The 27,271-nt window shown below is 57.0% G+C and overlaps 1 protein-coding gene across 3 annotated transcripts in view; it reads left to right on the top strand.

The window, feature by feature from the left end:
- DCTN1 (dynactin subunit 1) overlaps positions 1–27,271 on the top strand; it is a 63,061-nt gene that overhangs the window by 17,521 nt on the left and 18,269 nt on the right. For 2 of the 3 annotated variants that reach the window (XM_084263777.1, XM_084263778.1), the window contains exons 3-6: positions 2,950–3,198; positions 6,153–6,231; positions 11,039–11,070; positions 26,486–26,506. In XM_084263777.1, coding sequence (XP_084119903.1) covers positions 2,971–3,198; positions 6,153–6,231; positions 11,039–11,070; positions 26,486–26,506 — 360 coding nt within the window. In that variant the 5' untranslated portion in view covers positions 2,950–2,970. The remainder of the gene's footprint in view (positions 1–2,949; positions 3,199–6,152; positions 6,232–11,038; positions 11,071–26,485; positions 26,507–27,271) is intronic. The other variant, XM_084263779.1, reaches the window with a different exon arrangement.

Here is a 27,271-nt window from a genome sequence, read left to right on the forward strand (position 1 = left end):
CGAAGGGCTCTGGCCAGGCGCTGACCCGTGGGATGATGGTTGTTATTCTCCTTTCCAGTAAATCCGGTGTTCGTTGCTTTCTGCTGTGCTAATTAGGCAGCTGGCTGCAACCTCAGGGTGGCTGGATGCAGGGAAGAGGCCTTGTTTTTCTGCCACGGGACCGCTCGCCCCTCTGTAGGCGCGGAAGAGGCTCGCTGGGGCAGCGGAGCACATCGCAAGTGGAACTGGTGCAACTTCCCAGCCAGGCCCCTGGAGCAAGCAGCTCCTCTGGCTTATGGTTAGCCCCAGGGGCTGGTCTCTGGAGGGGGATTTTGCAAGGAACAAAGATGTGCTCCTTTCATTACGCTGCAGCTCTGCCTCATGATTAGTAAAACAGGCCCTGAAGAGGTTTTGTGGTTTGAAAGACATCAGGAAATTCTTTTTTTCCATGGGAAGTGCCCCATTTTTCTTCCATGGTGAGGGGGAAGGCAGCCCTGCGAGCCTGATGGCGTGCTCATCTGCTGCAGCTCTGCTCATCATTGCCCCAGAGTGGGAAGTCTGGCTTGAGAGACTCCCCACCTCCAGCTCTCCCCATGGTGGGCACCTGTCTGCACCTGCTGGGGCAGCATGCTTGGCAGGTTGGTCATCCGTGATGGGGAATGGGCCAGGAGCTGGAGGGAAGGATGTGGGAAGCCTCCTGAAGTGGTCTTGCTGTCAGGAGAGCTGTGGCTGTAGCTATGTTGCATCCTGTACCTGGTGTGTGCAAACAGAGGTGCTGTGGGGGCTGTTGACACGCGCTTGTGCTCGGAAAGGAAGCAGGGAAGGCAAGTGGCTCTCCCTGCTTGTGTGTGACTGCTCTGCAGCAGGCGCTGCCCAGGCACCTACACGCAGCCCCTGCCACCACGTGTGACCCTGCTGCTGCAGAAGCAGTGGGGTAGCTGATTGTTGAGGCCAGTTTGTCTCCTGCTGCTCTCCTGGCTGGTCTGTTGGGCACCAAGAATCGGATAGTTTGTGGGGGGTGTGTGTGGTGAAAGCCTGGCTGGGGCTCTGTGTGCTCAGAGGCTCTTGCCTTGTCCCGTGGGATGCAGCCTGGGCTGGTTCCCACAAGTCGTGCAGTTTGGGCTCTGCTCCTTCCAAACCATCTCCTGGGGCTTTTCCCTGCCCTCCCTTGGTTGTGAGAGTCTGCCCTGCGTGCTCCTCCTGCTACAAGTGCAGGAGTTTGTCCAGCCTTGCAGTCCGTGCGGCTGTCCGGGAGCATCTCCTGGGACATCTCACCCTTTGGGAAAGTCAGTGTCAGCAGTGCTGAGCTGGAGCTGGAAGATGTCAGTGGATCTCAGGCTGTGGCTGCCCGTGGCCACCACAGTTAAACTGGAAACCCAAACCTGGGTGGGCAGAAGTGGAAGCGACGGGCTTTGCGATGGCTGAGCGGGGTTCTCGCTGTCCAAACGGGAGCCTTGCTTTTCCTCCAGCTGCCTGCGTTCCTGGGGTTTTTGCTCTCGCTCTGTCCATGTGGGGCATGCTGATTTTTGGAGCTGGGAGTGTTCAGCAGAGTGCTGCTGTCAGTCCTCCTGAGGGCTGGAAGGATCCTCTGTCTTGGCAGGCTTTTATTTGAGGGTGTAACGTAAGCCTGAGCATGGCACCGCAGTTCTTCATCACAAAACTTCCCGGGCGCGATGGGTCTGTTGTGTGTTTGGAGCTGAGGGAGCCTTGCCCTCTGCTACAGGCTCCCACATGTGCTGGTGAGGGTCTGTCCCCACATCCCCCAGCTCTCCATGGGGCTGAGGTCTCACTCCCTGGGCGCACAGCCTGGCCCTGTGCCTGGCTCACCATCCCTTGGCGTGAGAGCGACGTTTCTCATCCCCTTCCCGTGCCGTGGCTGGGGGAGGGAGAGCTGCCCTCTCTCCTCCTCTGAAGAAAGGCTATATTCTTCCACCCAGCAGCGCTCCAACAGGAATATTCTCTGCACAGTAAACAGAACAAGTGACAAACAGGGTGATGTAAATGCCAAGTGTGTTTGGTCTTAGAGGCCGCTGGGAAACAACGCAGCAGCGTCGGGCCGAGCGACGGGGCTTGGGCCGAGTGAGACGGACAAACGTCCCCCTCCCTGCTCAACTACATTCAGTGTAGCCTTTTAAAGGCCCTGGTGCTTGGGTGAGGGCACTCCTGGCATGATGATGCTCTTTAAGCAGCTAAGAACAAGGAGTTAAAGTAGATCCGTGGCAACACAGCATTGACTTCAGCTATTTTACTTGGGCTTAGTTCATTGGGGTGGGGTGGGGGGGAAGACCCCCAAATTTCACTGCAGCTTAAGTCAGAGCGAGGGTCCTGAGTGCCTTGATGGAGCTCCTCACACCCATCACCATGCAGATGCTCTGGAAGAGTTGGTCAGTGTGGTTAAGGTTATCCTCAGCTGGGAGGTGCTTGAAATCAGGGGGTGTGTGCTGACTTGTAAATGTGGACTAATTCTTGTGGTAAGGCTTCAGAAGCCTAATGTATGGACCCAACAGTATTTTCTGTTCATCAGCATCACCCTCACAACGAGTTCCCTGGCACAGGGGGGTCCCACAGGTACCCTGGGGGCTGGGAAGCGAATGAGTTAGATGATGGTTGAGGCCCCTTTCAACCCAATGTGCTCAGTGCCAGAACCAGGTCTGCTGTTCCTGTGCAGGTGAGGGCAGAGGCTGGCAGCACGGGTGCTGCAAGAGCTGTGGGCAGCTCTGGGACTGTGCAGAAAGGATGGAGCCAGTTCAGGTTAAGGCGAAGACGAGTGCCCTGGTGTCTGCCGTGTCATGGTTGTGGGGTGTGTTTTTCCCCCAAAGCTTATAAAAAACCTTATAAATTGGGTGGGTGAGCCCTGGTGGGTGTTTGTTAACTGCTGAACAGTAGTGGAGCACCTGTTATCCCTGCTGTGGGTCTGTCTGCCTGCACCACCTGTGTCTAACTTGCTGTGCCTCTGCTCTCTATCCTCAGGCAACCGGCACCAGCACCAGGATGAGCGTGGAAGGGAGCAGCAAGCCCCTGAAGGTGGGCTCCAGAGTCGAAGTCATCGGGAAGGGGCACCGTGGGACCGTGGCCTATGTCGGTGCCACCCTGTTTGCCACAGGAAAGTGGGTCGGTGTCATCCTGGATGAAGCGAAGGGCAAGAACGACGGGACGGTGCAGGGCAGGAAGTACTTCACCTGTGAAGAGAACCACGGCATCTTTGTGCGGCAGTCGCAGGTACCACGCTTCCCTCTGCGGGTGCCCTGCCACAGCCCCTGCCTGCCAGGCTGCTCCCAGGGCTGTGCACCTCATAGGTTACAGATTCGTAGCATAGTTCTGGTTGGAAAAGGCCTTTTAAGATCATGGAGTCCAATTGTGAACCCAGCACTGCGTGTCCAGCCACTAAACCCTGTCCCTGAGCAACACCACGTGTACATGGCATGGTTCTATTTTGCCTCCAAAATGAGGAGCAAGGCCTGTGCCTGCCCTCTGTTGCCTCAGAGAGTTACCAGCTGTGTTGTCTGTAGCAGATGAAGTTTGGGACCAATATTCAAGTCAAGTTAGGGGTGGCTGGGATCTGTTGTGCACCTCTCTAAAGCTAAAGGAGGGAAGGTTTAGATTAGATATTAGGGGGAAGTTTTTTACAGAGAGAGTGGTGAGGTGCTGGAACAGGCTGCCCAGAGAGGTAGTGGATTCCCCGTCCCTGGAGGTGTTCAAGGCCAGGTTGGATGGGGCCCTGGGCAGCCTTGTGTAGCTCCAGGCCTGGAGGTTGGTGTCCCTGCCTGTGGCAGGGGGGTTGGAGCTCTATGATCCTTGGGGTCCCTTCCAACCCAGACCATTCTATGATTCTATGATTCTCTCCAGCTGAGGAGCACGTGGCTTGCTCAAACCCAGCTGTTTTCCCTCCGTCATGGTGAGTAGCTTCTCACTCTCCCCTGCAGAAGAGCAAGTCCCTGGTTGCTCTTTTCCCAAACCCCTGTGCATGGGCACAGGAGATGCTCCAGCAGCAGCAAGTGCCCCTCATGGGCACTTGTCACCCGAACGTGGCGAGCACAGGGAGCGGCATCTTTGAGCAGCAGGTCCAGCACAGAGGGTGAACCTCAGCAATTCCCTGGTGCATTGGCTGCCAGATGGGTGCAGGGCCATGGCTGCCTGTTTCCCAGCTGTTTTCTGTAGCTCTGACTGCAGAGCACAGTCTCCCAGGGGGTCTTCCTGCTGTGGGACTCAGCGAGCTGCCCAGTCAGCCCACACCAAACCAATGAGGCAGGGGAGAACGGTGCTTGGGGTGCGGGTGGCAGCTCGCCTCAGTGACCCTCACAGTCCAGGTGTTCCTTTCTTCAAGAAGCAGGTTTAGGGTGTAAGTGGAGGAATGTGGTTCCTTTTGGGCTCTGTGCTCTCCGCTGTGTATCTGTCTGCTGCCTCCTCCCATGTCCTGCTCCCAGGTCTCCCCAGTGGCTTTCCTGTGGTTACACACCACACCAGACCCCGAACGCCGACGGTAAATCCTCTTTCGGGGAGAAAAAGTTCTCAATGAGGAATGTTTTGGGTTTTTTTTTTTTTATCCTCCCTAGCACCAATAATAAAACCTCCCCAGCATATCTTGTTAAATGCTTGTAAAGGGTTTTTAAGAGTTTCTGACCTTAAGTAACTTTCTCTTCTCCCCTCTGCTTACAAGTACATCCCAACAGTGCCGGTAAAGCCCGGCAGAGCTGTCGTGCTTTTAATGTGCTGTGGAGTTTTAGCTTGAGAAACTTACAGCTGGGAAAATCTCACAGACTGTAGGTAAATTGTGTTTCTCTTTCCTGCAGTTGTCAGAGTAGATCCTCTGGGGGGATTTGATGCTGTGCTTTAGCTACAATGAAGCGCTCCTCCCCTGGGGAGGGACGGGGCGTGTGCCCGCTCGGCTTGGAGGGCTGGACCCCAGCTTGGGGTAGATGAAATGTCACGAGAATCCCTGCAGCACCAAGTTGCTCCAGGGGGTCAGCCATGTCACACAGCCACTTCCAGTGGGGTTGGGGTTACTGCCTTGTCCTCCCTCTCCATGATTTGAGCATCCTGCAAGTTGGTGCATTTTTGTGATTTCCATGGCACAATTTTTGCTCAGCTTTTAATATAGGAATGCACTGCTGGAACTTGAGAACCTTGCCCAGATACAAGCTGTGACCAACAGCTCTATGGATTATTTCTGGTTTTAAACCCAACCCCCAGATGTAGAGCTGTCATGGAGTGCAAAGAGCAGATAACTGTCAGGAACAAACCTTCAGAGGCAAGGGGATGGTTCTCCAGAAGTGATGTAATCCTTTCCAGCCTTGGCTTCTGTATTTTCCAACCAAACTATATGTCCAAAAAGTAGTTAACACAGAAAACCCCCACCCCAAACCTCCAACCCCTAGGTAGCCCCTAATATGAGCCAAACCTGGACATGGGCCTAGGGGAATCAACTTTTTAAAAGGGTGGATAATGGCAGGACAAGGAGGAATGGATTGAAGCTAAAGGAGGGGAGGTTTAAATTGGATATTAGAGGGAAGTTTTTTACAGAGAGAGTGGTGAGGGGCTGGAACAGGCTGCCCAGAGAGGTGGTGGATGCCCCATCCCTGGAGGTGTTCAGGGCCAGGTTGGATGGGGCCCTTGTATAGATCCAGGCCTGGAGGTTGGTGTCCCTGCCTGTGGCAGGGGGATTGGAGCTCTATGATCCTTGGGGTCCCTTCCAACCCAGACCTCTGCTTCCTGCGGTGCCCAAGAGCTTTCGGATGAAGAGACAGGGCCTGTGGCTGCATCACAGTGAGCAGCTTTCCCTACAAAGAGAGACTCATAAACTGGCTTTGGCTGAGGCACCACGAAGCCCAGTGAGCAACCTCTGCTCTGTGTCAAGCATTGGGACCTTCCTGTCCCTGTCACACCCAGGTTCAGGAGCTGTCGGGTGCTGAAGGTGCTCGGGGCTGCCAAATGCTGGGGTCCCACCTGTGGAATTCCCTGGGTGAATGTTCCTTTTCACCTGTGTGAAGGAAGAACACGTGGCTGGTTTTGGGAGGCGGGTGGAAGGAGGCTGGTCAGAGAGCTATGCTTGAAAACGTGTGCCCAGATAATGTGACCTTCTCTGTTGGGGTCTGCTGCTGAAAGGGACACACTTTCTGAGCGTGGTGTGGGTGGCTTGGGGCTTCTTCTAATGACAGTTGTTATGCTCTTTCCAGATCCAGGTCTTTGAAGATGGAGCTGATACAACGTCCCCAGAAACACCAGAATCTGCTGCCTTGAAAGTCCCCAAGAGAGGTACGGTGGGTCTGTTTTGCCTCAAAACCTCATCTCTGCCTTGGTCTGGACCAGAGGAGGTTCCACTGCCAAGTGGGTGTCGGGGGAACCAGGTGCTGGGGAGGTGGGTGCCAGCTGCTGAGGTGCCCATCCCGGCCTGGGGGGCACACTTACACCCTGGCTCATCCCCTGTCCCCTTGTCCTCACCACACCATCCCACACAGGGAATGGCAGAGGGAAGTGCTGCATGTAGCAGATGTTCCAGGCAGTCTGGTGGGAAGTGGGTGGGAGATTTTTCCTGGGGGAGGTGGGAAATCCTTCCTGGAGGAGGGATGGCCACATTGAACCACCCTGAGGCTGTGCAGCTGCATCTTACAGGCTGCTGGAGGCTGTCCCCCATTCCTCCTTGGTTGGCAGTGAAGGCTTCCCACTGGCGTTGAGCCTTCCTTCTACTTTCTCTGTCGTCAGGAGGCTCCAATGGCTCACTTTGTTTGGTGCCTCCACAGGCTCACCTCCCTGTGAGGGCTGGTGTTGCTGAGCAGTTATTTAGGGGTGCACTTGGGGATCCCAGAAGCTTGCAGATAAGGCTCTGATGGCTTCCTGCCCTGGGCAGTGTGTGGGTGATGTGTGCTGAGCTGGGGATTCCTTGTGTGTGAAGCCAGGGTCTGAACACCAGCTTACTGCTTTGGGACAGGGCTGGGTGTTTGGGTGGGGCCTGTTCCCACCTCCCCCTGGCCAGGAGGAACCACACTACCCTTTTATTTGGCCAAATGAAATCCACCCTCGAGCTGCACAGAGTGTGCCCACAGGCATCAGAGGGGGTGATGCTTAGCCTGGGAAGCGGAATGTCCCCCTGAGATGTTTGTTTTGTCCCTCCCATGAGTGGAATGGAAATGTCCCTCAGCATTCAGGGCTCTTGGCCTTCTGCCTTTGCCTTCTGTGGGGAGTTCCTGACCCTGGCAGCTCGCTGCTGCTGGGAGAGCTTGGCCTGGGTACAGCCCAGCCATGTGAGAGCATCTCAGGTTGGGACCCCGCAGTGCTGAGCGGAGGAGCGATGGAACGAGATGGTGGTGATGTGGGGTGGGGGGTTAATGCCAAGAGACAGAAACTCTCTGCTCAGTGTGCTGCTCTGAGCATTTTTTTGTGGAGTGCTGGAAAGCCCAGCCCTTGGCGTGCGGCCTCAGCCTGTTCCTTGGATGAACCCTATCACAGGATCACAAGGTTGGAAAACACCTTTAAGGTCATCAAGTCCAACTGTTCCCATCCTAAGCTAAACCATATCCCTAAGTACCTCACCTACCCTTTCTTTAAACACATCAGGGGATGGTGACTCAGCCCCTCCCTGGGCAGCCTGTTCCAGGCCCCAACAGCTCTTTCAGTGAAGAGCTTTTTCCTAACATCTGATCTGCCCCTGCCCTGGGGCAGCTTCTTGCCATTTCCCCTTGTCCTGTCTCCTGTCACCTGGCTGACGAGGCCGTCACCCACCTCTGCACCCTCCTGTCAGGTCAGTTAGGCAGTGATAAGGTCTCCCCTCAGCCTCCTTTTCTCCAGGCTGAACACCCCCAGCTCCCTCAGCCGCTCCTCATAGGATTTTACCCTCCAGCCTCTTCACCAGCCTGGTTGCCCTTCTCTGGACTCGCTCCAGGACCTCAATGTCCTTCTTATGGTGAGGAGCCCAGAACTGGACACAGTACTCAAGGTGCAGCCTCACCAGTGCTGAGTACAGGGGCACAATCACCTCCCCAGACCTACTGGCCACTCTATTCCTGATACAAGCCAGGATGCCATTGGCTTTCCTGGCTGCCTGGGCACACTGCTGGCTCATATTCAGCCTGCAGTCAACCAACACCCCCAGGTCCTTCTGTGCCTGACAGCTCTCCAGCCAGTCTCCCCCAAGCCTGTAGCACTGCAGGGGGTTGTTCTGTCCCATGTGCAGCACTCTACACTTGGCCATGTTAAACTTCATCCCGTTGGTCTCAGCCCATCAGTCCAGTCTGTTCAGATCCCTCTGAAGAGCCTCCCTACCCTCAGGCAGATCAACACTTCCTCCCAGTTTAGTATCATCTACAAACTTACTGAGGGAGCATTCAATCCCTTCATTGATAAAGATACTGAACAAAACTGGACCCAGGACTGAGCCCTGGGGGACATGGATGTTAGTCATCAGTGGGAACATCCCTGAAGGCCTGTCTGATCCTTTTCATAGAATCATAGAATCATAGACTGGTCTGGGTTGGAAGGGACCCCAAGGATCACAGAGCTCCAACCCCCTGCCACAGGCAGGGCCACCAACCTCCAGGCCTGGATCTACACAAGGCTGCCCAGGGCCCCATCCAACCTGGCCTTGAACACCTCCAGGGACGGGGAATCCACTACCTCTCTGGGCAGCCTGTTCCAGCACCTCACCACTCTCTCTGTAAAAAACTTCCCCCTAATATCTAATCTAAACCTTCCCTCCTTTAGCTTTAGTCCATTCCCCCTTGTCCTGCCATTATCTGCTCTTTTAAAAAGTCAAATCCCCTCCTTTTGGTCCTTCTATTTCAGGCTTCCCAGCTGGCAGCTCAGGCTCCTCGTTCCAGCAGTTGTGTGGGGTGAGGAGCTCATGTGGAGCTGTGGGGGTGTCAGTGTTTGCAGGTCTGGGCTCCCTGAGCATGTGTCAGTGGTGTCACCCCTTGGAATGCCCAGCCCGTGTGAAAGCCACGAGCCAGCGCTGGGAGTCTGATGTCATTCCCCTCATCCCTGCGGTGTGTGGAGCTGGGGAGAGAACACAAGTGCTCTCTAGGCCCTTGCTTAAAGCCCTGAGAGTTCTGTGTGGCTGGGCTTCCCTCGAGCCAGCAGCCAGGGACACAGAGACTGGGAATACATTAGCTGTGCCCCAGCAGGGTCGGAGAGCTGGTGGCTTGGGGAAAGCCCTTGAGCAAGCGGTGCTGCCTTTTGGTTCCTCGGCGTCTGTGTGTCCGTACGGGGAGCTGTTAAGTGCTGTGCCATCTCCCCTCTTATTAGTGCAAGCCTTTTGAGGCTCGAGGCTTCTGCTGCAGGCCTGTTTCTGGTTCTTCCAGGAGGCTTTGGGAGACTGGCAGTGACTGCAGCACCTGGGGCTTTATAGCTGCTTCCCCACAATGCTGGGTTGTGCTCAGCAGTTCCTCTCCGTTCCCGGCACGACTTGGGCTTTGTCATGACTGGCCAGCAGTGCTCACTGGACTTCTGGGGTGATGCCTATGCCCCCTTTGCCCCACTGACAGTTCTGCTGCAGAAATGAATAAACCCCTGGAATTCTGATGACCCCTCCCAGTGCACAGTGTCAGCATCACTTCCTCTGCCCTCTTTTGGGGCAGGAGCTCCTGAATGCCAGATGGGAGGGGAACCAGGGATGTTTGGCTCAGGTTTGGGGGTGCAGGGTGGGTCAGCAGCATTCTCCACTGCCTCAAATGCCCCTGAATGACAGTTGTATGGTGGGAAGGGAGCCCTGCCTGTGGCAGAGGGGCGTGCACCCAAGCTGGAGTCAGATATTGGTTGTTGAACTGGTGAGCGAGGGGTCCTCAGGCACACAGGTTTGGCCTTGGGGATCGGGATGCTCCTTGGATGCAGGCACTGGGATGTGACTGCTTCCAGTGCGTTTCCATGGAGATAGCAGCACTGGCTGCTGCAATCTGACTGTGGGTGCAGGGTGCTCTTCCCTGCTCCTGGAGCAGCAGAGGTGTGGGGCACGCAGCAAGGCAGCTCCTGTCTGATATTTGTGAGATGCTTCTGCAGCGTTTACGGTCGGGGTGATCAGTGACATGGTTGGAAATGTGAAACCCCGGTGGAACTGCAGCTGGGAGAGGAGGGAGGCAAGCAGCCCCCATGGCCCTGAGCTACTCCTGGACCCCCAGACATCCAGGAACAAGGCAGAGGATGTAATTTAGCCAAACCTGTGGTGGTTACCTGCATCTCTGACATACCTAAGCCAGGGTCACGCCACCTGGTCCATCCACACTCTTGTAGTGGCACTGGCTGTGCCATTTGACTGTGTGCACCCATAACCTGCAAGGGGGTGGGGGACACAGGTGGGTTTGTGAGCACTGGGGTGCTGATGTTTGGCATCCTGCTGTGATGGGTGTGCTCTGTAATGAGGTGCTTCTTTAGCATGGTGAAATGGGAGCACCCCGTAAAAGCCAGTGCTCCATGAGTTTAGGGCTGTGATGTTGGCTGTGGGAGGTTTGCTTTCTGAGAAGTGGTGATGGCTGAGCTCAGGACTGCTCAAGGCTGGGGATGTCTCCCCCTCAGGGAAGGGACCCCTGCAGTTCCCTGGGCTGAGGTGGAGAGTGGGGGAGCAGGGCCGGAAGCACCTTGAGTGTGTTCAGAGCCCTTGTTGTATATGGACTGGGCTGGAAACCTTTTATTTTCCTGTGGGAAGGACACACGTGGCCTCTGGACCTGTGTTTCTGTTGGTGCTCACAGATTCTCCTTGGAAATCGATGAGGTTGTAGCACTGGTCACATGCATCCCTATGGACTGCTAGGCTGCTGTGTGTTATCTGTAGTGACTCATCCATCTCTGAACCATGGTGATTTAACCTAAGGAAAGCAGCAAAGCCTGGCCTAGCCCTGGTGCTTTCTCAGGTGGTACCAGTGGGTCTGATAAGGGGGTCCCTGTTCCTCCAGACCCATACCCTGTCACACCACCGTTCCCGGTTTATCCCAGTCCCTGCTTCATGCCGCTTCCCTCGGGGTGTGTGTGTGGACACTCCATTTGGCTGTGCCTTGGCCCTTGCTGGGCTGCAGACACCCTGAGCCAGAGGCATCCTCTGGGCCACAGCTCACGCTTCTCCTTCTCTTTCTCTTTGCAGATTCCCTGGATGCCACCAAGGCCAGCAAACTGGTGAGTGCTGAGCCCCTTTCTGCCCAAACACATTGGCTTGGCAGCCTGGGGCTAGTGGGAGAGGCTGAGGTGCACATGCTGCTCCTACTGACTTGGCCTTAACTTTTTGTGCCTCCCCAAGAGCTCCAGTTTTGACCCCCAGAGATGTGGGCACACAAAGTGTACCGAAAGGACGGGGGTTTGTCAGCCTCTCTGTTACCCCTGTTCACGTGGGGGATCTATAACCATACTGCCCATGGTCAGGCATGGAGAGACAGGGCCTTATACAGAGCCATTCTCACCCAGTGCCCCAAGGCAGCAGGTTACTGCAGCTTCAACCCCCAGCGCAGTCCCTGTGTGACACATGGAAGTTCCATGGGTATTGCTGGGACTGGCGCCCAGCCTGCCTCCTGGCTGCACTGCCTTAAGTGCCCACCCTGATGTCCCACAGGAAGGGGGGACTCCTTGGGGTACCTGAAACTAGGAAATCACTTTCTCTGCCTTGTTACCTATGGCTCACAGAGAGACAGCAGGTGCTTCTGTGTGCCCTTACCCCCAGTCTTAGTGCCTCTTGTGGCGTAAATGGGTACGTGTTGTACCCAGAGGCGATGGGTGTTGCCAGAGGAGCAGGAGATGGGAGCAGGTACCTGTCCTCAAACACTTCTGCCCCCCAGCCAAGCCCAATTTAAAGAACTATTTTAGGTTGAACACACAAAACTGTATGCAGGTACTGTGTACCCCCAGGCTCTGTGCTAAGGCTGGGTGACGCAGCAGGTTGGGCTTGTCTGTGCTTTGGGACAGACACCAGACATTTCTCAAGGACAGACAGCTCTGTGGAGGAGAAAAGGGCTTCTCAGGAGCTAAGGGGCTTCACCACACTGCGCTGCCCATTGTTCTGCATCTGGCAGTGTGCCAGCCTGTGCTCCTGCCTTGGAGCATCAGTAATGACCAGGAGTGAGAAGACTTTTCCCCACCTCGGTGCTGAGCTGTGTGCTGGGTCCTGGCTGGCCTGCCTGGCGTTGGGATCTGGCCACAGCTGGGAACGGGAGACAAGGCTGGCACTTGGAGTGGCTCCAGGCCTTGATGTGGCTCAGGATTAAAGGGATTTGGAGGATTTTGCAGGAATTGCCTTTTTCTGCTGCGTGGGGCATGACTTACCTACAGGCGTGCTGGGTCTGATCCCCCTTCCCATTGCAGGGGCTCTTTTCCCCTTGTGCTCTCTGCCTGTGATACACAACGTCCAGTCTGCTGGTTTAATTCCACACTGGAATTAGCATGCAGGCTGCTCAGAGAAACGGGACAGCTCACCTTGTCAGGGAGGTCAGGTCACGCTGGGCCTGCCAAAGGGAGGCGTGGGGCATCAGAAGAAAAGATGTGGCTTTGTTTCAGAGCATCAGTAGTAAAAGGCAAAGATAATTACTCATGAAAAAAATGCTTCTTGTGAAATCAGTGTGGGAAAGCAGCCGCTGCTCCTTAAGTTCTTAACACTGCTTAGGTGCTGAGAAGGTTGCAGGAAGGGAGAGAAGCCAGGAAGGTTTGAACCCAGCAGGTTTAGGAACCCCCAGGTTGAATATCTCACAGTACAGTCCCTCTGTAGGCATCACAGATACCTCTTTCCTGCATAAGAAGCTGGCATAAGCCATGCATAAGCCATGCTGGCTGCCCTTGGAAGCAAAACCCTCTTGGCAGACAGGGCTGGAGTTGCCACTGCTCGAGGCACTGCTGTGCCCTGGGTCGCAGGGTCTGGTTTGTCACCTTCCAGCTGCTGTCCATGCTGCCACAGGCAGCTTCAGCGATGCCACGGTGATGGGTGTGTGTGAGAAACAGGCGTGTTCAGGCTTTGCTGTTCCCTGTCCCAGAATCCACAGCTGTCCTGCAGAAACATGGACTTGCCAGCTCTGCCTCTGCATCTTCCCAGAAGGGTGTCTGAGCAAAGCAGGGCATGTGGGAGTGGGCTTTGGGAGGGGGGTGCTAGCTGTGCTGTGCTGCCAGGGAGTCCCCCAGTCACACAAGTCGTTGTTCTCTCCTGTTTCTGTCCCATTCAGCTGGCTGTATCTCATCTGATCAGTTCTACCTTTTTCTTTGGGTCTCTCCTTGGGTACCACAAGGGGTCAGCGAGCAGCTGGGTGGTTGTTTTAGTCGCGGGCTAGGTTAACCCATGACATTGGGGCAGCCTCGGGGGGGGAGGGGATCAGGCATCACATTTTAAAAGGAAAACCCCATGTTCCTGCCAGCCATGAGCAGGCTTTGTGACCTGAGGCGTGGGGAAGCACACCCACAAAAGATGGGAAGTGCTCGGATAGGGATCTCCCACCCTTGGCAGTGTCTGATGCAGGGCAGGCAGTGTGGGAGGTGAGTAGTGTTTGTGGGCTGGGGTGTCATGTGTCCCCCCCCAAAATGCTTCCAGGTTTCAGTCAGCTGGGCACGTTGGGGAACTCTGCTTGTGAGTGCCATTGGCCTCTGTTGAGCGAAGCTGATTTCCTTCCAGCATCTCTGGGCACCTTGGAAGGTTTGGTGCTGGAGGAGCAAGAGGCGAATCGACACTGGCATAAGGCTCTGAAGTTGGGGTGGGGAAACAAGCCCTGTTGTCGCTTCCCCCTGCCAAGCCTCCTTATGTTGCTTGAGTCCCCTTCTGATGGCACTGACCTTTGCAGCCTGGGGTGGCTTCCCCGAGCATCTTCTCTCCCCTGAGCAGCTACCTCTGAGACGCTGAGCACACGGCGAATCGCACCTGAGCGCTGGTGCCACACAAGCTCTAACCTTGTGCCTTTTGTTCCCTCCTCATGCAGCGTGGAGTGAAGCCTAAAAAGGTGGTGCTTTTCTGACAATTAATCTGTGTGTTGCCGGGTCCCCCCGGCCGCATGAAAGACCCTTCGGTGCATCCCAGCTCATTCTCACCCACGGCTGCTGTGCCTCCATCCTCCCGCTGCATGCCTGCTCGTTGCATGTGCTCCCCCCTCGCCTGCCCCCTGGGTGCTGGGAGGATGGGAGGTAAACACCTGAGTCTGATTTGCCTCTGTGCCTGACCCCAGCCATGCAGAAGGCACTTGTGTTGCCACGTTGGGGCAGGCACCAGACCGGCCTTCATCTACTGTCTGGCTGGGAGATCTCCCACCGTTCCCATTAGTCGCCATGGGGTTTTCCAGTCAGCACTGGCATCACCCTTGGCTGTGCCTGGTGTCACTCCCCACATGTTGAGTTTTAAATCAGCTGCCTGTGAGCCCTGGATGCCAGAGCCAGCGCAGCCGTTGCTGCTGGCACCCCTCAGGCTTTGCCTGCCTTCCCCTTCCCTTAGCTAACAGTGCAATACAGCGCGTGTTCCCTGTCTGGTGGGTGGCTCTGGGGACTCGGGGTTGGGGGGTCACTGTGCTGACAGGGCTCCTGGGAGAGCACCGTCCTGTGGGCTGTTTGGGGAACACTCTTTGCCACGGGAATCTTGGCAAGAGAACAGCAAATCTGGCTGCTGGAGGCCTGGCACGGGCGCGGTATGAGCACGCGAGAGGAAGCGGTACGGTACCTGCCGAGTCCAGGCTGCTGTGGTGCCTTCTGTGGGTCTCTTCTTTCCAGCCGTTTCCATGTCACTCTGTGGGTGGAGAGGGGACGTGCACAGCAGTCAGTCCACAGAGCCTGGGGCAACATGCTATGCAGAAGCACAGGGAGAAGCTGCCAGGATGGCTGTTCCCAGGTGGCCTCTATCTCCTGCCACCTCATCCAAAGCCTCTCCATCTCCCAAGGGCTTTTCCAGTGCGTGTCTGCCTCACATCCTGGTCCGGTGAGCTCCAGTGGGGCTGACTTGTGCCTGGTGGTTTGTCGCCGCCCTGTTCTGCTGGTGTGAGGCACTTCTGGTGTTGAACAGTTCACTTCTTTGTGTCCTTGTCCCCATGGTTTCGTTGTGGGTCACCGTGCGCCTGCCGCCGTCTCCTCAGAGCTGCAGCAAGAGGTGGGGGTATGATAAAGCTGCCTGGAGACCCCTTCCCAAGCTGTGATGCGTGGCAGGTTTGTCTCACTCTGCCTGCAGGGCTGGGCTGGTGTCACCTCTCTGCCGGTGTCACCTCAGCGTTTAACATTCCTGGCCCTTGATGGACCTGTCAGCTCTCCACACCCCTCCTTTGGAGCTCTGGATCTTGCACCAGCGCATGAAAATTGCCCTCCACTTGGTATGATCACAAAATAACTAACGGGATTAGCAGACAAATCCTTACTCCTGGGATTAAGGTAGCTCTCTGCATGTTAAATATAGACTCTAATCGTATTAGAAGCTGCTGCTTCCTGCTTTTCGTGCCAGATGGCCCTTGTGCCCCCCACTGCTGGCCCCCCAGCCGCCGTCCCCCTCTGCTTGCCTTGGCTTTGCTGCTGTCCCAAGCTCATCAGTGGCAGTGGGGCTGGGTATCTGTGTCGAGGCCATGGCTGGCCCAGCCCTTGCTGTTAGTGCTGATGTTGCTTCTCACTTGATTTTTGGGGTGAAATGAGTTTTGTGCTTCTTTTTCTCCTGGGTCAATGTTTGGCTGGCCCTGCTGTGGGCAAACCCGTCTCCTTTCTTGCTGAAGCTGGATGACACTGTGTCACACGGCGTCACCATTCAGTGAGGCAGAGGCACCGTGGCATGGCCCAGGGCTGCAGTGGGAGCTGTCCCCAAGCTGGGAGCAGGCAGAGGGGCAATTGTTGTGCCCAGAGTGGCAAAGCTCTTGGCTGGAGGCTACAGGAGGAGAGGGGGGCCGGGCACATTCTCATAGGGAAATACTGAGAGCTACAGAGTGCCAATAAATGGCATCAGGCGTGGGGGTGGTGTTTGGAGTCTGGGAGAGCAGCCAGCACCCAGCGAATCCCCTGGCACCCTGCTCTGCCACAGCCACCCTTCAGCGCAGCAGCTCCAGCTGGCACTGCAGGGCTGTGTGCTTGTGGGGGGGCTTCCAGCCCACCCTGTGGCTGTGCACTAGGAGCAGGGGGCTGTGTCTGCACACTGGCTGGAGGGACAGTGGCAAGGAGCTGGCTTCTTCCTACCTGATGCACACCACAGGGTTCCCTGGGCTTTGTCTGCGAGTCCCAGTTAGCCAAAGTGGGGAGCGAGTCCTTAACTGGCGGCGGGTGGTACGGTGGGTCCCGCAGACGGTGGTTGTGGGTGCAGCAGGCTCTGGTGTGAGTGGCAGTGGGCCTTTCTTTGGAGCAGCAGCTGCAGAAAAGCTTTGGCTGGAAAAGACCCTTGAGATCATCAGCACTGCCATGTCCCCAAGTGCCACGTCTACACATCCTGTGTGTCCCACACTGTCCTTGTACACCTGGGCTGTGTGACCATGATGACAACTGCCCTTCCAAGGGCCTCTTTTGCTGCAGGTTGCCTATAACAGCATGACTGAAGCCCAGTTTGATACTGGGGGGTCATTCTCCCCTCTACGGATAGGTGTTGTCCAGCTCCAGTAATATTCCTCATCCTTGGATCATCCCTGGCACTCTGTGTGCTGGATCTCAAGCATCTTGCTTTGAACTCTGCAGGGAGTGCGGCTTCATCTCCCTCCCTGTGGGGCACAGGACTGTGCTCTGGTGCTTGTCCTCTGCGTGGGGAGCACGTGGCCAGTTCCAGCCCCATGTCTGGTACCAGATCGTTTCTTCTTGAAGAGGAGGCACCAACGTGGCCCCGTTAATCCTGTAAGGGAAAGAGCAGTTGGGTTACCCCCCAAAACTTGCCTTGCATCTCAGTGGCTGGAAGCACACCCTATGGAAGGGGCCAAGCAAACCTGTGCACCCCGTGTTATGCACCCAGCTGTGGCCATGCTCCGTGGGACGTTCACAGGCCCTTGTGTCGAGGCTGTGGGGTGTCCCTGCAAACCCCCCAGCTGTGAGCTGACAGCACCTGGTGCCACAAGCTGGTGCTGCCAGGGAAATGAGCTGGTATGAACCCCAGGAGCACCACAGCCTGCTCCCCCTCCAGACCCCGCAATGCCCCGCAATCTTCTCACCCGTGTCTGCGCTGCCGGCTCCGTGTCCCTTCACCTGGCTGTAAGAGAAACAGCTTCTCCTAACGTGGGGCTGAGTGGGTTTAAAGGAGGCTCTGAAGCCTCCAACAGCTCTGGAGCCTCTGACAGCTCTTTTCTCCACCAGGAAACTGCACCTTCTCACCTCTGCTTTACAAGAGTGGCTCTGGAAGGCAGGGCCAGCGCTGGGGTGCTTATTGAATCCTGGATGGAGAGGGAATATGCCTGCTCTGGGTAGAGAAAGCAGAGATTTGCATTAGGAGAGGACCTGCTGCCCTGCCCCCCCTGGCCTCAGTGCCTGTAATTCGCTTAAGACTAAATCTGCAGAGCCTTCCTCGTGACTCCTTTGGCTCCCTGGGGGCTCACAGCCAGCACCCCAGGCTGCTTTTGCCTGGAAATGCCCAACTGGGAATGCCCATACCTCATATATTGGCCTCCTGCCTGCTGAAGTGTGGGTGATGGCTGGCACTGCACCGTGCAGCAAAGCTCCTTCCTCTGGGTGGACAGTCCTACAGCAGGCTACAGGACTATGCTGCCCTAGATGGGTCCTTCCATGGGGTGCTGACCTTTGGGCTCAGACTGCTTCAGCACGGTTCCCCACAGAGTCACAAGTCCCCCAGCTCCAGTGTGGGCTTCCCAAGGGGCCACAGTCTCCTACCGGTACCTCCACCGGCTCCAGCATGGGGTCCTTCCTGGGCTACAGGTGAATATCTGCTCCACCATGGCCCTGCAGTGCATCTTTCCCCCTCCTTCTGCACTGACCTTGGTGTCTGCAAAGTTTCTTACATCTTCTTGCTCCTTTCAACTGCCAGTTGGGGTTTTTCCATCCAAACTCTGATTCTCCAGAGGCTGTTGCTGGTTTGCTCTGTGTTGGCCAGCAGCAGGTCCATCCCTGAGCTGGCTGGTATTGGCTCTGCCAGACATAGGGGAGCTTCTGGCAGCTTCCCACAGAAGAGGAGCCCCTGAAGCCTCCCCACCAAATCCACCCACCCAAACCCACAGCACTGCGGAGCTTTTGGGTGCCTCTGGATGCCTTAAAAACCACCTCAGTCAGCTCCTGAGCACACTTGAACTTGGTGATCCTTTGTTAACATCTGCTGTTAGTGCTTTTAGAAACGCTGTTGGGATGCCCTTCCCTTCCCTGTTCACTCCAGCAGCCCGATGAAGGGATGAGGGGTCAGGGATTGCTGGGGGGACCCCGGCCTCAACTTCCCAAGGTGTCCAGGTTTGTCTCCAACCTGCTGCTGTCCATAGCAGCCAGTTCAGCCGGAAAGCAGCTGGCCCTGGGCACCAGATGTGTTTGTTTTATCCCCAGGGTGTTTCTGTGGGTGCTGCACCGTCCCATCTGGCAGCTCTGAGGACAAATCCAGCTGGGCTCCAGGCTTGGTGGAGTGGAAACTGATGCAGCTCACATGAGCAGCGTGTCTGGCAGAGCCCATGTCACCTAGGGAGCGGGGCTGTGCTGCAGGTGGCCCATGTGCTGCCACCATGCTGGGCCATCCAACACCCCCAGGAAGCTTGGAATGCCTGTGGCAGTGCTTCCCTCAGGCTCTCCCAGTGCTGCCATTCTTCTTTGAGCACCTACAGATCTGTAATTGCCTGAGAAGGAGTGAAGTTGGTCTCTGCTTGCGTGGAAGGTAACACCAGGCACTGAGGCCAGCATGGTCTGTGTGGCTACCTCTGTTGAATGGAGTTCTGACCTTCACTGGCTTGGTGAGCAGGAGCAGCGCCTGCTTAGGAGGGTGTGTGGCGTCACCCGGGCGGCAGCACAACTTCTGGGGGGTGTCTTTCACTTCAGGAATTCTCAGGGGTTGAGGCCAGGAGCAGCTTTGTGTGAGCTGACAGCCCCAACACCACTGGAGTCCAGGTGTTGTGTCCTGCTTGCACCTGAGTGCATTTTGGGTGGGGTTTTGTGCAGCTCAGCCTGCAGAAGGTACCCCTGCCCCCTGCTCCTGCTCAAGAGGAAGGACATCTCACCACCTCCTGTCCAGCTCAGCGGTGGCTGGGTGAGACACCGTGACATGGTGGGATTTGCCAGGGTCTGAGTGGAGCCTTAGCCTTCAACTCCCATCTGCTAGAGGTGGCTGACCTGACTGGATCTTCTTCAGGGATGGGAGATCCTGTGTGCCAAAGACATGGCCTGGCCTTGACTCCATGTTCCTCTCAAACCTGCCATCCTCTGTGCCCTGTGAGGTGCTGCCAGGTGGGACACTCCCAGGCTCCCCAGATGCTCAGGAATTCTTGATGCTGATTGAAGAGTGGGAGTCAGGACTGCTCAGAGCCTGGGGAAAGCTTCAGGGAGAGGAATTGGTGGCTGAAACAACTCAGAGAGGAGCCAGGCTCGCGTGTGCTCGCTTCACAGCTGTTCCCCTCACTCAGGGTGCTCTGCAGGGACTAGTGAGATGGAAGGACCCTCCCTGCTGCTGCAAGAGCCCCTCTCATCTGCTGTGGGCTCTGCTGGGGTCGTCCTGGCTGAGCACTGCCATTGGCCTCCTTCACTCGTGCCTTCAGAAGAGGAGTGTGGCAGGTGCACCAGCAACCTCCTGACAACCAGACAACCGCATCCAAACCGCATGAGAGAGGAGGGCAGCCTTTCTCCCAAGCACCCAGGGGTACGACCCACCATCTGTGTTTTGGGAGATCTTGATCAGAAGATGTGGGTGGCTGGGGTCCTGGGATTTCTGGAGGGGTCTGACATCACATCGCAGCTCAGGAGTGGATGGAGGATCTGGATGGGCTTCAGCAGCGAAACCCAAACCCAGCCCAGGATTTGGGAGTTCCTAGAGGAACAAGAGACTCCTGCTGTCAGCACGTGGCCCCTCTCTAGCCACTAATCACATTTAATGCATGATGAAATTCAGACTCTGCTGTCCCTTCTCAGTGGATCAGTCAGAGTGTGTAACTGGCACTGGGTGCTGTGCAGGTACCCCAAGGGCTTTGGGATGAACCCAGTAACAAACGGAGGAGGTGGGCTGATGCGGTAACTCGGCTCCTGGCCATGGGGTGTGTGCCATGCCTCTGGTTTGGAGCAGCAGCCATGGAGATACTTTGCACAAACAGATGGTGCTCGACTCCCAGGGTGGGTTCTTGGTGACCCAGTGTGAAATCCTGGGGTGCTTTCAGTGGAAGGCTGTGCCAGCCTGCTCGCTGTGAGGCTGCAGGACCCCAGGAGGATGGAGCTTGGAAAGCATCCCCTTCGAGTTTAGGCGTGCTGATGTGTTGAGGTTGCTTTCAGAGTGGAAATATGGGGAGAGAATACCCCCCCCCCCCCAATCTGCATGTGCCAGGTGTGAGCCTCACAGGGGAGGAGACACCACTTGTGTAACTGGTCCCTGAATTTTGGGTCTGCCATGTCCTTTGCGTCTCTTGCTCCACTCCTGCACTGCAGCGGGTCGAATCACAGGATGCTGTTCTGCCACCTTCCCTTCCTCGCCCAGGTGCTGCTGCCTCAGGTGATGCCTCGTGCAGAAGGTGCCTTTCGTGCTGTGGGTTGGAGCTGCAGCTGTGGGGTGTTCCTGGGGGGGAGGTCTAGCAGCAGCTTTTCTGTTCCAAGGGCCACTTCTTGTTCTGAAACTTCCCCTCTGTGGTCTCTGGAGAAGATTTAGCTGATGGGCCCTGTGAAGGGGTGGCTTCGGTGTTCTTAGAGATCACCAAAGAGTCTCATAAAATCACAGATTTGGGGATTTTGAATATGTATTTACACACAAACACTTAGATACACATCCCTATCATCCATCTGTTTGTCCATCTATCTATCTGTACATCTATCCATCTGTCTATCCATCTTGTCTGTCTGTCTGTCTGTCTCTCTCTGTTATCTCTGTATCTCTGTTTCTCAACACTCTCCACTTCCAAAGCCTCAGTCCATGGGAATATCCATGTGAGGCACCAGAGCCACTTGGTTTCCCAGTTCAGGAGCCCTTCAGTGGTCCAAGCCCGCCGCAGGTAGTGGCTCTGTGGTTGGGAGCAGACTCTGCCATGGCAAACAGCGGCACTGCCTCCAGCACTGGTGAGGAATGGAATGGGAATGGGAGTTCTTGGAGTTAGGAAAGAAGGTCTGCATTCCTGCAGGGAATATAACGCAGGGAATGGGAAGATGTGCATAAAAGGGATCGGTGCCAGAGGGGTGGGACCTCCAGCATGTGGTGGGCTCGGGGCAGTGAGACTTGGAACATGTTTGCAGTGGGATGTTCCCCTGAGTGCTACTGGTTGTGTTGGTGTTTGGACCCTGGTGTTGCGGCTCCGAGGGGATGCCGGTCCAGGGACAAATGGGGTGCCCAGCAGAAACTTGGGGTTTGGCCTTGGCAGTGGGTCTGGCTGATGTGCCAGACACTGTGCAAGGTGCTGGTGCTCACAGGCAGGGATTGCTTTGGGGCAGGGGTGCTCCGGGGGCTTCACCAGCATCCTTGGCTGTGCGGGGCTGCGTCACGCTTCTCGGGAATGAATCCCCTTGGTGGCAGGAGACACGGGGCTGGGGCTGAGCTGGGTGGCTGTGGGGGTGGGAGTCGGGCTGGGTGTGTACAGCAGTGCCGCAAGATGGATGCGGCATCTGCCTGTCTGCCCCGGCTGAGCTCCATCCATCTGCCCCGGCTCAGCTCCTTCCATCTGTCCGGGCTCAGGGGATTTGCTGGCGAGGTCCCAGCCGCCCCTTGGGCCGGCACGGCCGCGGCGACGCGTAGACACGGGGCGGGCTGGGCTGCGGGCAGGAGAGGTTTGTGGGGCGCCGTGTGCATGCGTGGATGCCGAGCGGAGGGACGGAACCGGCTGGACCCACGGGCGAAGCGGCCGAGCCGGGGTGTTGCTAAGCTACTGAGGAGCCCTCGCCCGGGAGCAGCATCGCGTCGCGTCGCATCGCATCGCATCGCATCGTATCGCATCACCCGCCGCCGGCTCGGTGCAGCATCCCCGGCGCGGGGAGGAGAGACCTGCCGGCGGTGATGTAATGAGCCGCCCGCCGCCGGGGCGGTGGTTGGAGACACCGGCGGAGCGAGGACGAGCGGCCGCGGCTCCGCTGCTTGGCATGGGCCCCTCCGGCCCCGGCGCAGCGCAGCCCCGCTGAGCAGCTGCATCCTTAGCAGCCGGGCGCTGCGGGAGAAGCGTTCGCCGGATCACCCGGGGCGGATGGCGAGCGGATAGAAGGAAGCCGCAGCCATTTGCAGGCGCTGCCGGGCAGCCGGGGCTCCCGAGACGGCCGCCGAGAGCCGCATTGTTGTGCCCGAGTGTGCTAACAGTCTCTCTCTGCCTCCCTGTTTCCCTCTCTCTCTCCGTCTGTCTTTTCTGCAATGATGAGGCAGGCCCCGGCAACACGGAAGGTACAATCTGCTCTGTGCACCCCGGCATCGCTAGCGCTGCTTCTGAACCTGCCTTGCTTTGCTCCTTTTCATTTTGATTTCCCTTCTCCCCCTTACCCCAACCCTCCCATCCCCCCTCCCTCACCCCGTATGTTACCCCTGCCGAGCTTTATCTGCGAGTTTGCTTCGGTTTCAGGTGCCTGCGGACAGCCGGGGTGGGGGGAGGCCGCTGGATGAGAAAGCAGCATCGTGTAATGTCTGGCTTTTCCTTTCAAGTTTCCATTCAAGTCGTTCCTCCTGCCCCTGCCTGTCTTGCATGCAGCATCCCTGCAGCTCCGCTCGGCCCCGGCGGCTTCCCCGCTGCTGGATGCACCGGGGCTTACTGCCTGGAAGTTGCATGTTGATAATAATAATAATAATAATAATAACCACAACAGCATTTTTCCTGCCTCAGCGGTGCCGTGCCGTTGGGTTCCACCTGCTCTGAATGTTTTACCAAAGCTCTGTGGTACCTGGATGCCCTGGGAAGCCGGTGGTTCTGTGGGGTTGCAGCACGGGCTGGGGTTTGTGTGCTGCTAGTGTCCTACATGTTTATTTTTAGCGTGACCAGGATATCGCTGCTCAGCTTAAAGAGAAACCCGGAGAATTTTACCCCCAGCCCAAAGAAGTGAAAACCCCAAACGGGTGAGGGCACAAAGACGCAGCTTCAGCTGGCCACACTGTGCCAAGGAGGGGGCTGATGTCACAGGGAGCGCCCTGGGATAATGTACACAGCTCCTTGGGCTCGCCAGGGCCAGTGGAACGCCTTCCTGCTGCTTGGAGAGCTCCACTTTAACCCGCTGCCCAGCTGAGAAAGTTCTACATGGTGCCCATTTTCGCCTGCCTCCAGCAGCGGGCTGGGGCGTGGAGCCAGCCGTGCCTGGCGGGGAGCTTTGCAGATCCCAGTGCTGTGTGATTTAATCCTGCTTTTCCCCTGGTTGCTGCCCCTCGTGCATCCTCCTGCGCGGCACCACGCCTGCGAGAAGCGACCTGTGCGAGGTGGCGCCGGTCGTTGAACACCCTGAATTTTGAGTGTGTGCCCAGCGATAAGGCTCGGATGCATCTGCTCTGGCTGCTGCCAACCCCACCCAGGGGTGGGTGTTAGGCCCCTCCACCACTGCTGGACCCCTCACTCCATGGAAATTCCTTGGGAAATCTCTGGAGCAGCAGTTGCAGCCGGGGAAGTCCTGCGATTCTGCACCAGAAGCCACCAGACTTTGTCCAGCAGAAGCGTTCGGGCGGCGGAACCGGTGCCGCCTGGTGCAGGGTGACGCTCGTCTGTGCCCATGGCAGTGCCGACCTGCTGTGCTCCTGGCTGTGTCTGGGTCTGACACCCCACTGCTTGGAGCAGAACCAAGTTAGGGGGGACCACCAGGACCTGGAATCTGCAGCCCCACATGCCGGATGGGCGATGCCGGCTCTGCCGCGGGCGGCTGGTGTAGCCAGGAAGAGTTTTGGCAGATACCTTCTTGCTGTTAGAAGCCGAGTTTGTACCCGAGTGCCTGTTCTGAGCCCCGGATGCTCTCATCAGTCCCGAGGGCAGGACCTGCCAAGGGAGGAGATTGTGTAATGTCATCAAATATTCATGGAGCAGCATTACACAGCAGGGTTCAGGACCGCTGGATGAAATGTTAACCCCCACAGCCGGGCAGCACAGAGCATCCCAGGATCCAGGAGTGCCAAAATTTCTGTGTGAAGCTACTGTCTAGCCTGGAGCCCTGGTGGGGAGGAGATTCAAGCATCTCTTCACAGCTCCCAGGCAGAGCTCCCCGATGCTCCTGGAGCCGTGAAGAACTTTGTCACCAGAGAACTGCTGCCTCCCCAAGTGCTGTACCCCAGTGCCTAGGAGGGGAGCAACCAGCATCCCGGTCCAGCCCTCCTGCTGGTGCATCAGCCAGTGAATTGCTGGTGGCAGGGTGTGCTGTGTGGCAGCCAGAGGGAGAACAGGATGGCTGGGGTGGTGAGGAGCCCTGTGTCCCTCACCAAGGAGCTGCGAACCGAGGGAGCTCGTGTAGTCTTTGCGTGGTGTCACATGGAGGTGACCTCATGCCTTACAGCATAGCAGGCCTGAGACCAGCGTTAACCTCTCCTGCTTAGCATGGCTAGCTCTTAGGGAGGGTTACCAAGAGGCTGCTCCCTTTTTGAAGGGTTCAGTGTGGTTCCAGTTGGGGAAGATGCTGGGCATCTCCGCGCCCCATCGCCCAGCTGGGAAGGGTTCGGTGTTGTATTGAGTATTTCCCCAAGGTTGGTTTGGTTGAGTATTTCCCTGAAATCCAGCTGCTTCCATGGGCAGCTCGAAGCTCTTTGGAGTGCAGAGGCTTGGCTGCCAGTGTGAAGTGCCCCAGCCCTTATCTGCTGGCGTCTGCCATGTGCTGTGGTGCTCTTGGTGCCGAGCAGCATGCGGGGAGCACCATGCCCAGGTGATGGGGTTTCACCTGAGTTCCTCCTGCTGTGGGCTGTGTCAGGAGCTACACGTGTGGAAAGGAGCGGAAGCATCTCCCGACGTGTGGCTTGTGAAGGTCCTGAGGGGTGGAGTGTTCAGGGTGTTTGTCATGTTTTTGGTGAGATCTTTGGTAGGACGCAGGAGAGACGCTGGGGTTCTCCTGAGGACCTTGTGCCACCACTCCCAAATCAGCCCTGCATTTGTCTGAGGGCTCTTTGCCTCCATTTCCCTGGTGAATTGTGCTGATCAGGAGATGTCACGGAAGGGGGATATCATCTCTTGGGGCTGATATGGCCTCCTGTGCCAGCATTTTTCGGAAGGGCTGGGACTGAGCACTGTAGACTTGGCCTAAGCAACACAAGGGCTCATTGGCAGTTTAGAAGCAATAACCCATCCGGTTCCAGTCTGTGTGCCTGAAAGGGGCAGCAGTAGGAGCTCTTGGCTGGTTTGTTGAGGCCCTGGTGGGAATACAGCCATGGCATCCGAGTACTGGCGAGGTGAGCGTGGTGCTGTGCTGGTCTGCTGCTGGCTTGCAGGGCTGTGCCTTTGCCAATGGGCTCTGCCCTGGCCTCCAGCTCACACCTGCATCCTCAGGTGGGATCCCACTGCAGCGTTGGTACTCATCTCCTCTGCTCCGGTGACTTCAAGCTGTGGATCATGTCACAGAGTGAGGAATGAAGCGGGGTGTGAGAAGCTTTGCAGTGGACATCCCTGCTGGCAGCGCTCTCTGCCTAGTCCCACAACTTTCCAGCACCCAGGGGATACCTGCCCACACCTGAGGGCTGCCCATCCAGCCCCTTGCCCGCACCTGAGGGCTGCCCATCCAACCTCTGGCGCTGCAGCCACACCCTTACCAGTCATTACGTCTGGATTATGTCTTAACATGAGGAATACCTGTGACTTGAGGGGTAAGGGCTTGAGGCAGACGGGCTTCCCTGTGCTCCAACGTGACACCCGTGTTGCTGCAGTGCTCTGTGTGTGAATGGTGGGTGTGCCAGGGGGATGGAGGGTCCTGCCTCGCAGCCCATGGATGTGTTCATCTCCAGAAAGGAGAAGAAAACCAGCTGTGTTTGAGGAGAAGCTCTGCGTTGTCCCTGCATGTTTAGTGCCTAGAGAGAAGTGGAGCCAGGGGGCTCTGACATCTCTGCAGGCAGCTGCTCTGGTGATGCTCTGGTCCCTTGGGGGAAAAAAAAAAAAAGCCAAAATTGAGGAGGGGAGGGGGAAACCAAGACCTTAAGGAATAAACCCCCTTCCCTTCAGCCTCCTGCTCGGGTGAGCTCTCAGAATGGCCAGCTGACCTGAACCTGCCCCATGTCAGCAGGACTGCAGGGACGTGGCCGCGCGTCTCCAGATTGATGCGGGGCAGCTCAGGTGCTGCCCCTGATGCAGAAGCTCCTGAGGCAGGCAGAGGTGCAGCTGGCCTTCTCCCCATCCCTGTGCCTTTCCCAATGGAGAGAGGCAGGGCTGCAGCCCTGAGCTTGGGCTGTGCTCCCTTTGCTGTGCTAGCGGGATCCTGCCCAGGGAGCGCGGGGCGAGGAGCTCGTATGGGATGCCACGCACACTAACTGCCCTCATCTCTTTTGTCTCCTTTACCTCGTTCTCTGCTGCATCTGCTGCTGTGCTGCTGCGGTCTGTCCCTCTGCTCCTGTCTGTCCCTGTATGAATGTCTCTCCTCTGCCTTCTGCTCCCTCCAGACCACCGCCCGGCGCCCCAAGGTGAGCAGCTGCGGTCGGGGGGCTCTGAGCACCCCCTGCGTGTTAAACCAGAGCTCGTTGGGCACTAACCCTGATGTACATGTTCTGCACTCCTCCTCCTGGCTCGGGACATGTTGCTTATAGCAGTGACACGCTCCTCCAGGCTGTCCAGGACAGCCTGCCTGGCAAAATGTCTGCAGATGAGCTCCGTGCTCCCGGCCAGAGCTTGTTGGGTGGAGCACAGCACAGGAGCAGCGTGGTGATGCCTGGCCCAGCTGGCTGGTGGTGTCCTTCTTGATGGCACTGCCCGTTTCTCTCTGCCCGTTCCTGCTGCGCTCTGGCTAGGGCTCTATGTTTGCCAGTGTCTACAGGAAGCTCAGCCCAGGGCAGGGACAGATCATTCTGTCCCAGGACCTCGGGGACTCCAGCTGCCTGTCCTAGGTTCAACCTCCAAGAAAGATCTGTCATGTTGGCAGTGTAGGGCAGAGTCCAGGCTGAGGTAGGACATAAAGGAGTGTATGAACATGGTGTCAGGAGAGACCACCAGCTGTTCTGCAGGTCAGAATCTCCTCTCAAGTGTCTCTGCTCCTGCAGAGCATGGAGCACGGGCAGGGACTGTGCTGTGAGCCCGATGGGAACCAGCTCAAGGGGAGCAGCTTCTGCACCCTGGTCTGGATTTTAAACCAGTTCCAAATCCCAGATGGGAGCTCCCCTGTTACAGGGCCGGTCCTGGGCACCTCGCAGCAGGTCACGTTTGAATGGTGTGCTTGTTCACCGCAGCCCATG

This window comes from Gallinula chloropus (assembly GCF_964237585.1).
Source record: "Gallinula chloropus genome assembly, chromosome: 4".
NCBI classification, from domain to species: Eukaryota; Metazoa; Chordata; class Aves; order Gruiformes; family Rallidae; genus Gallinula; species Gallinula chloropus.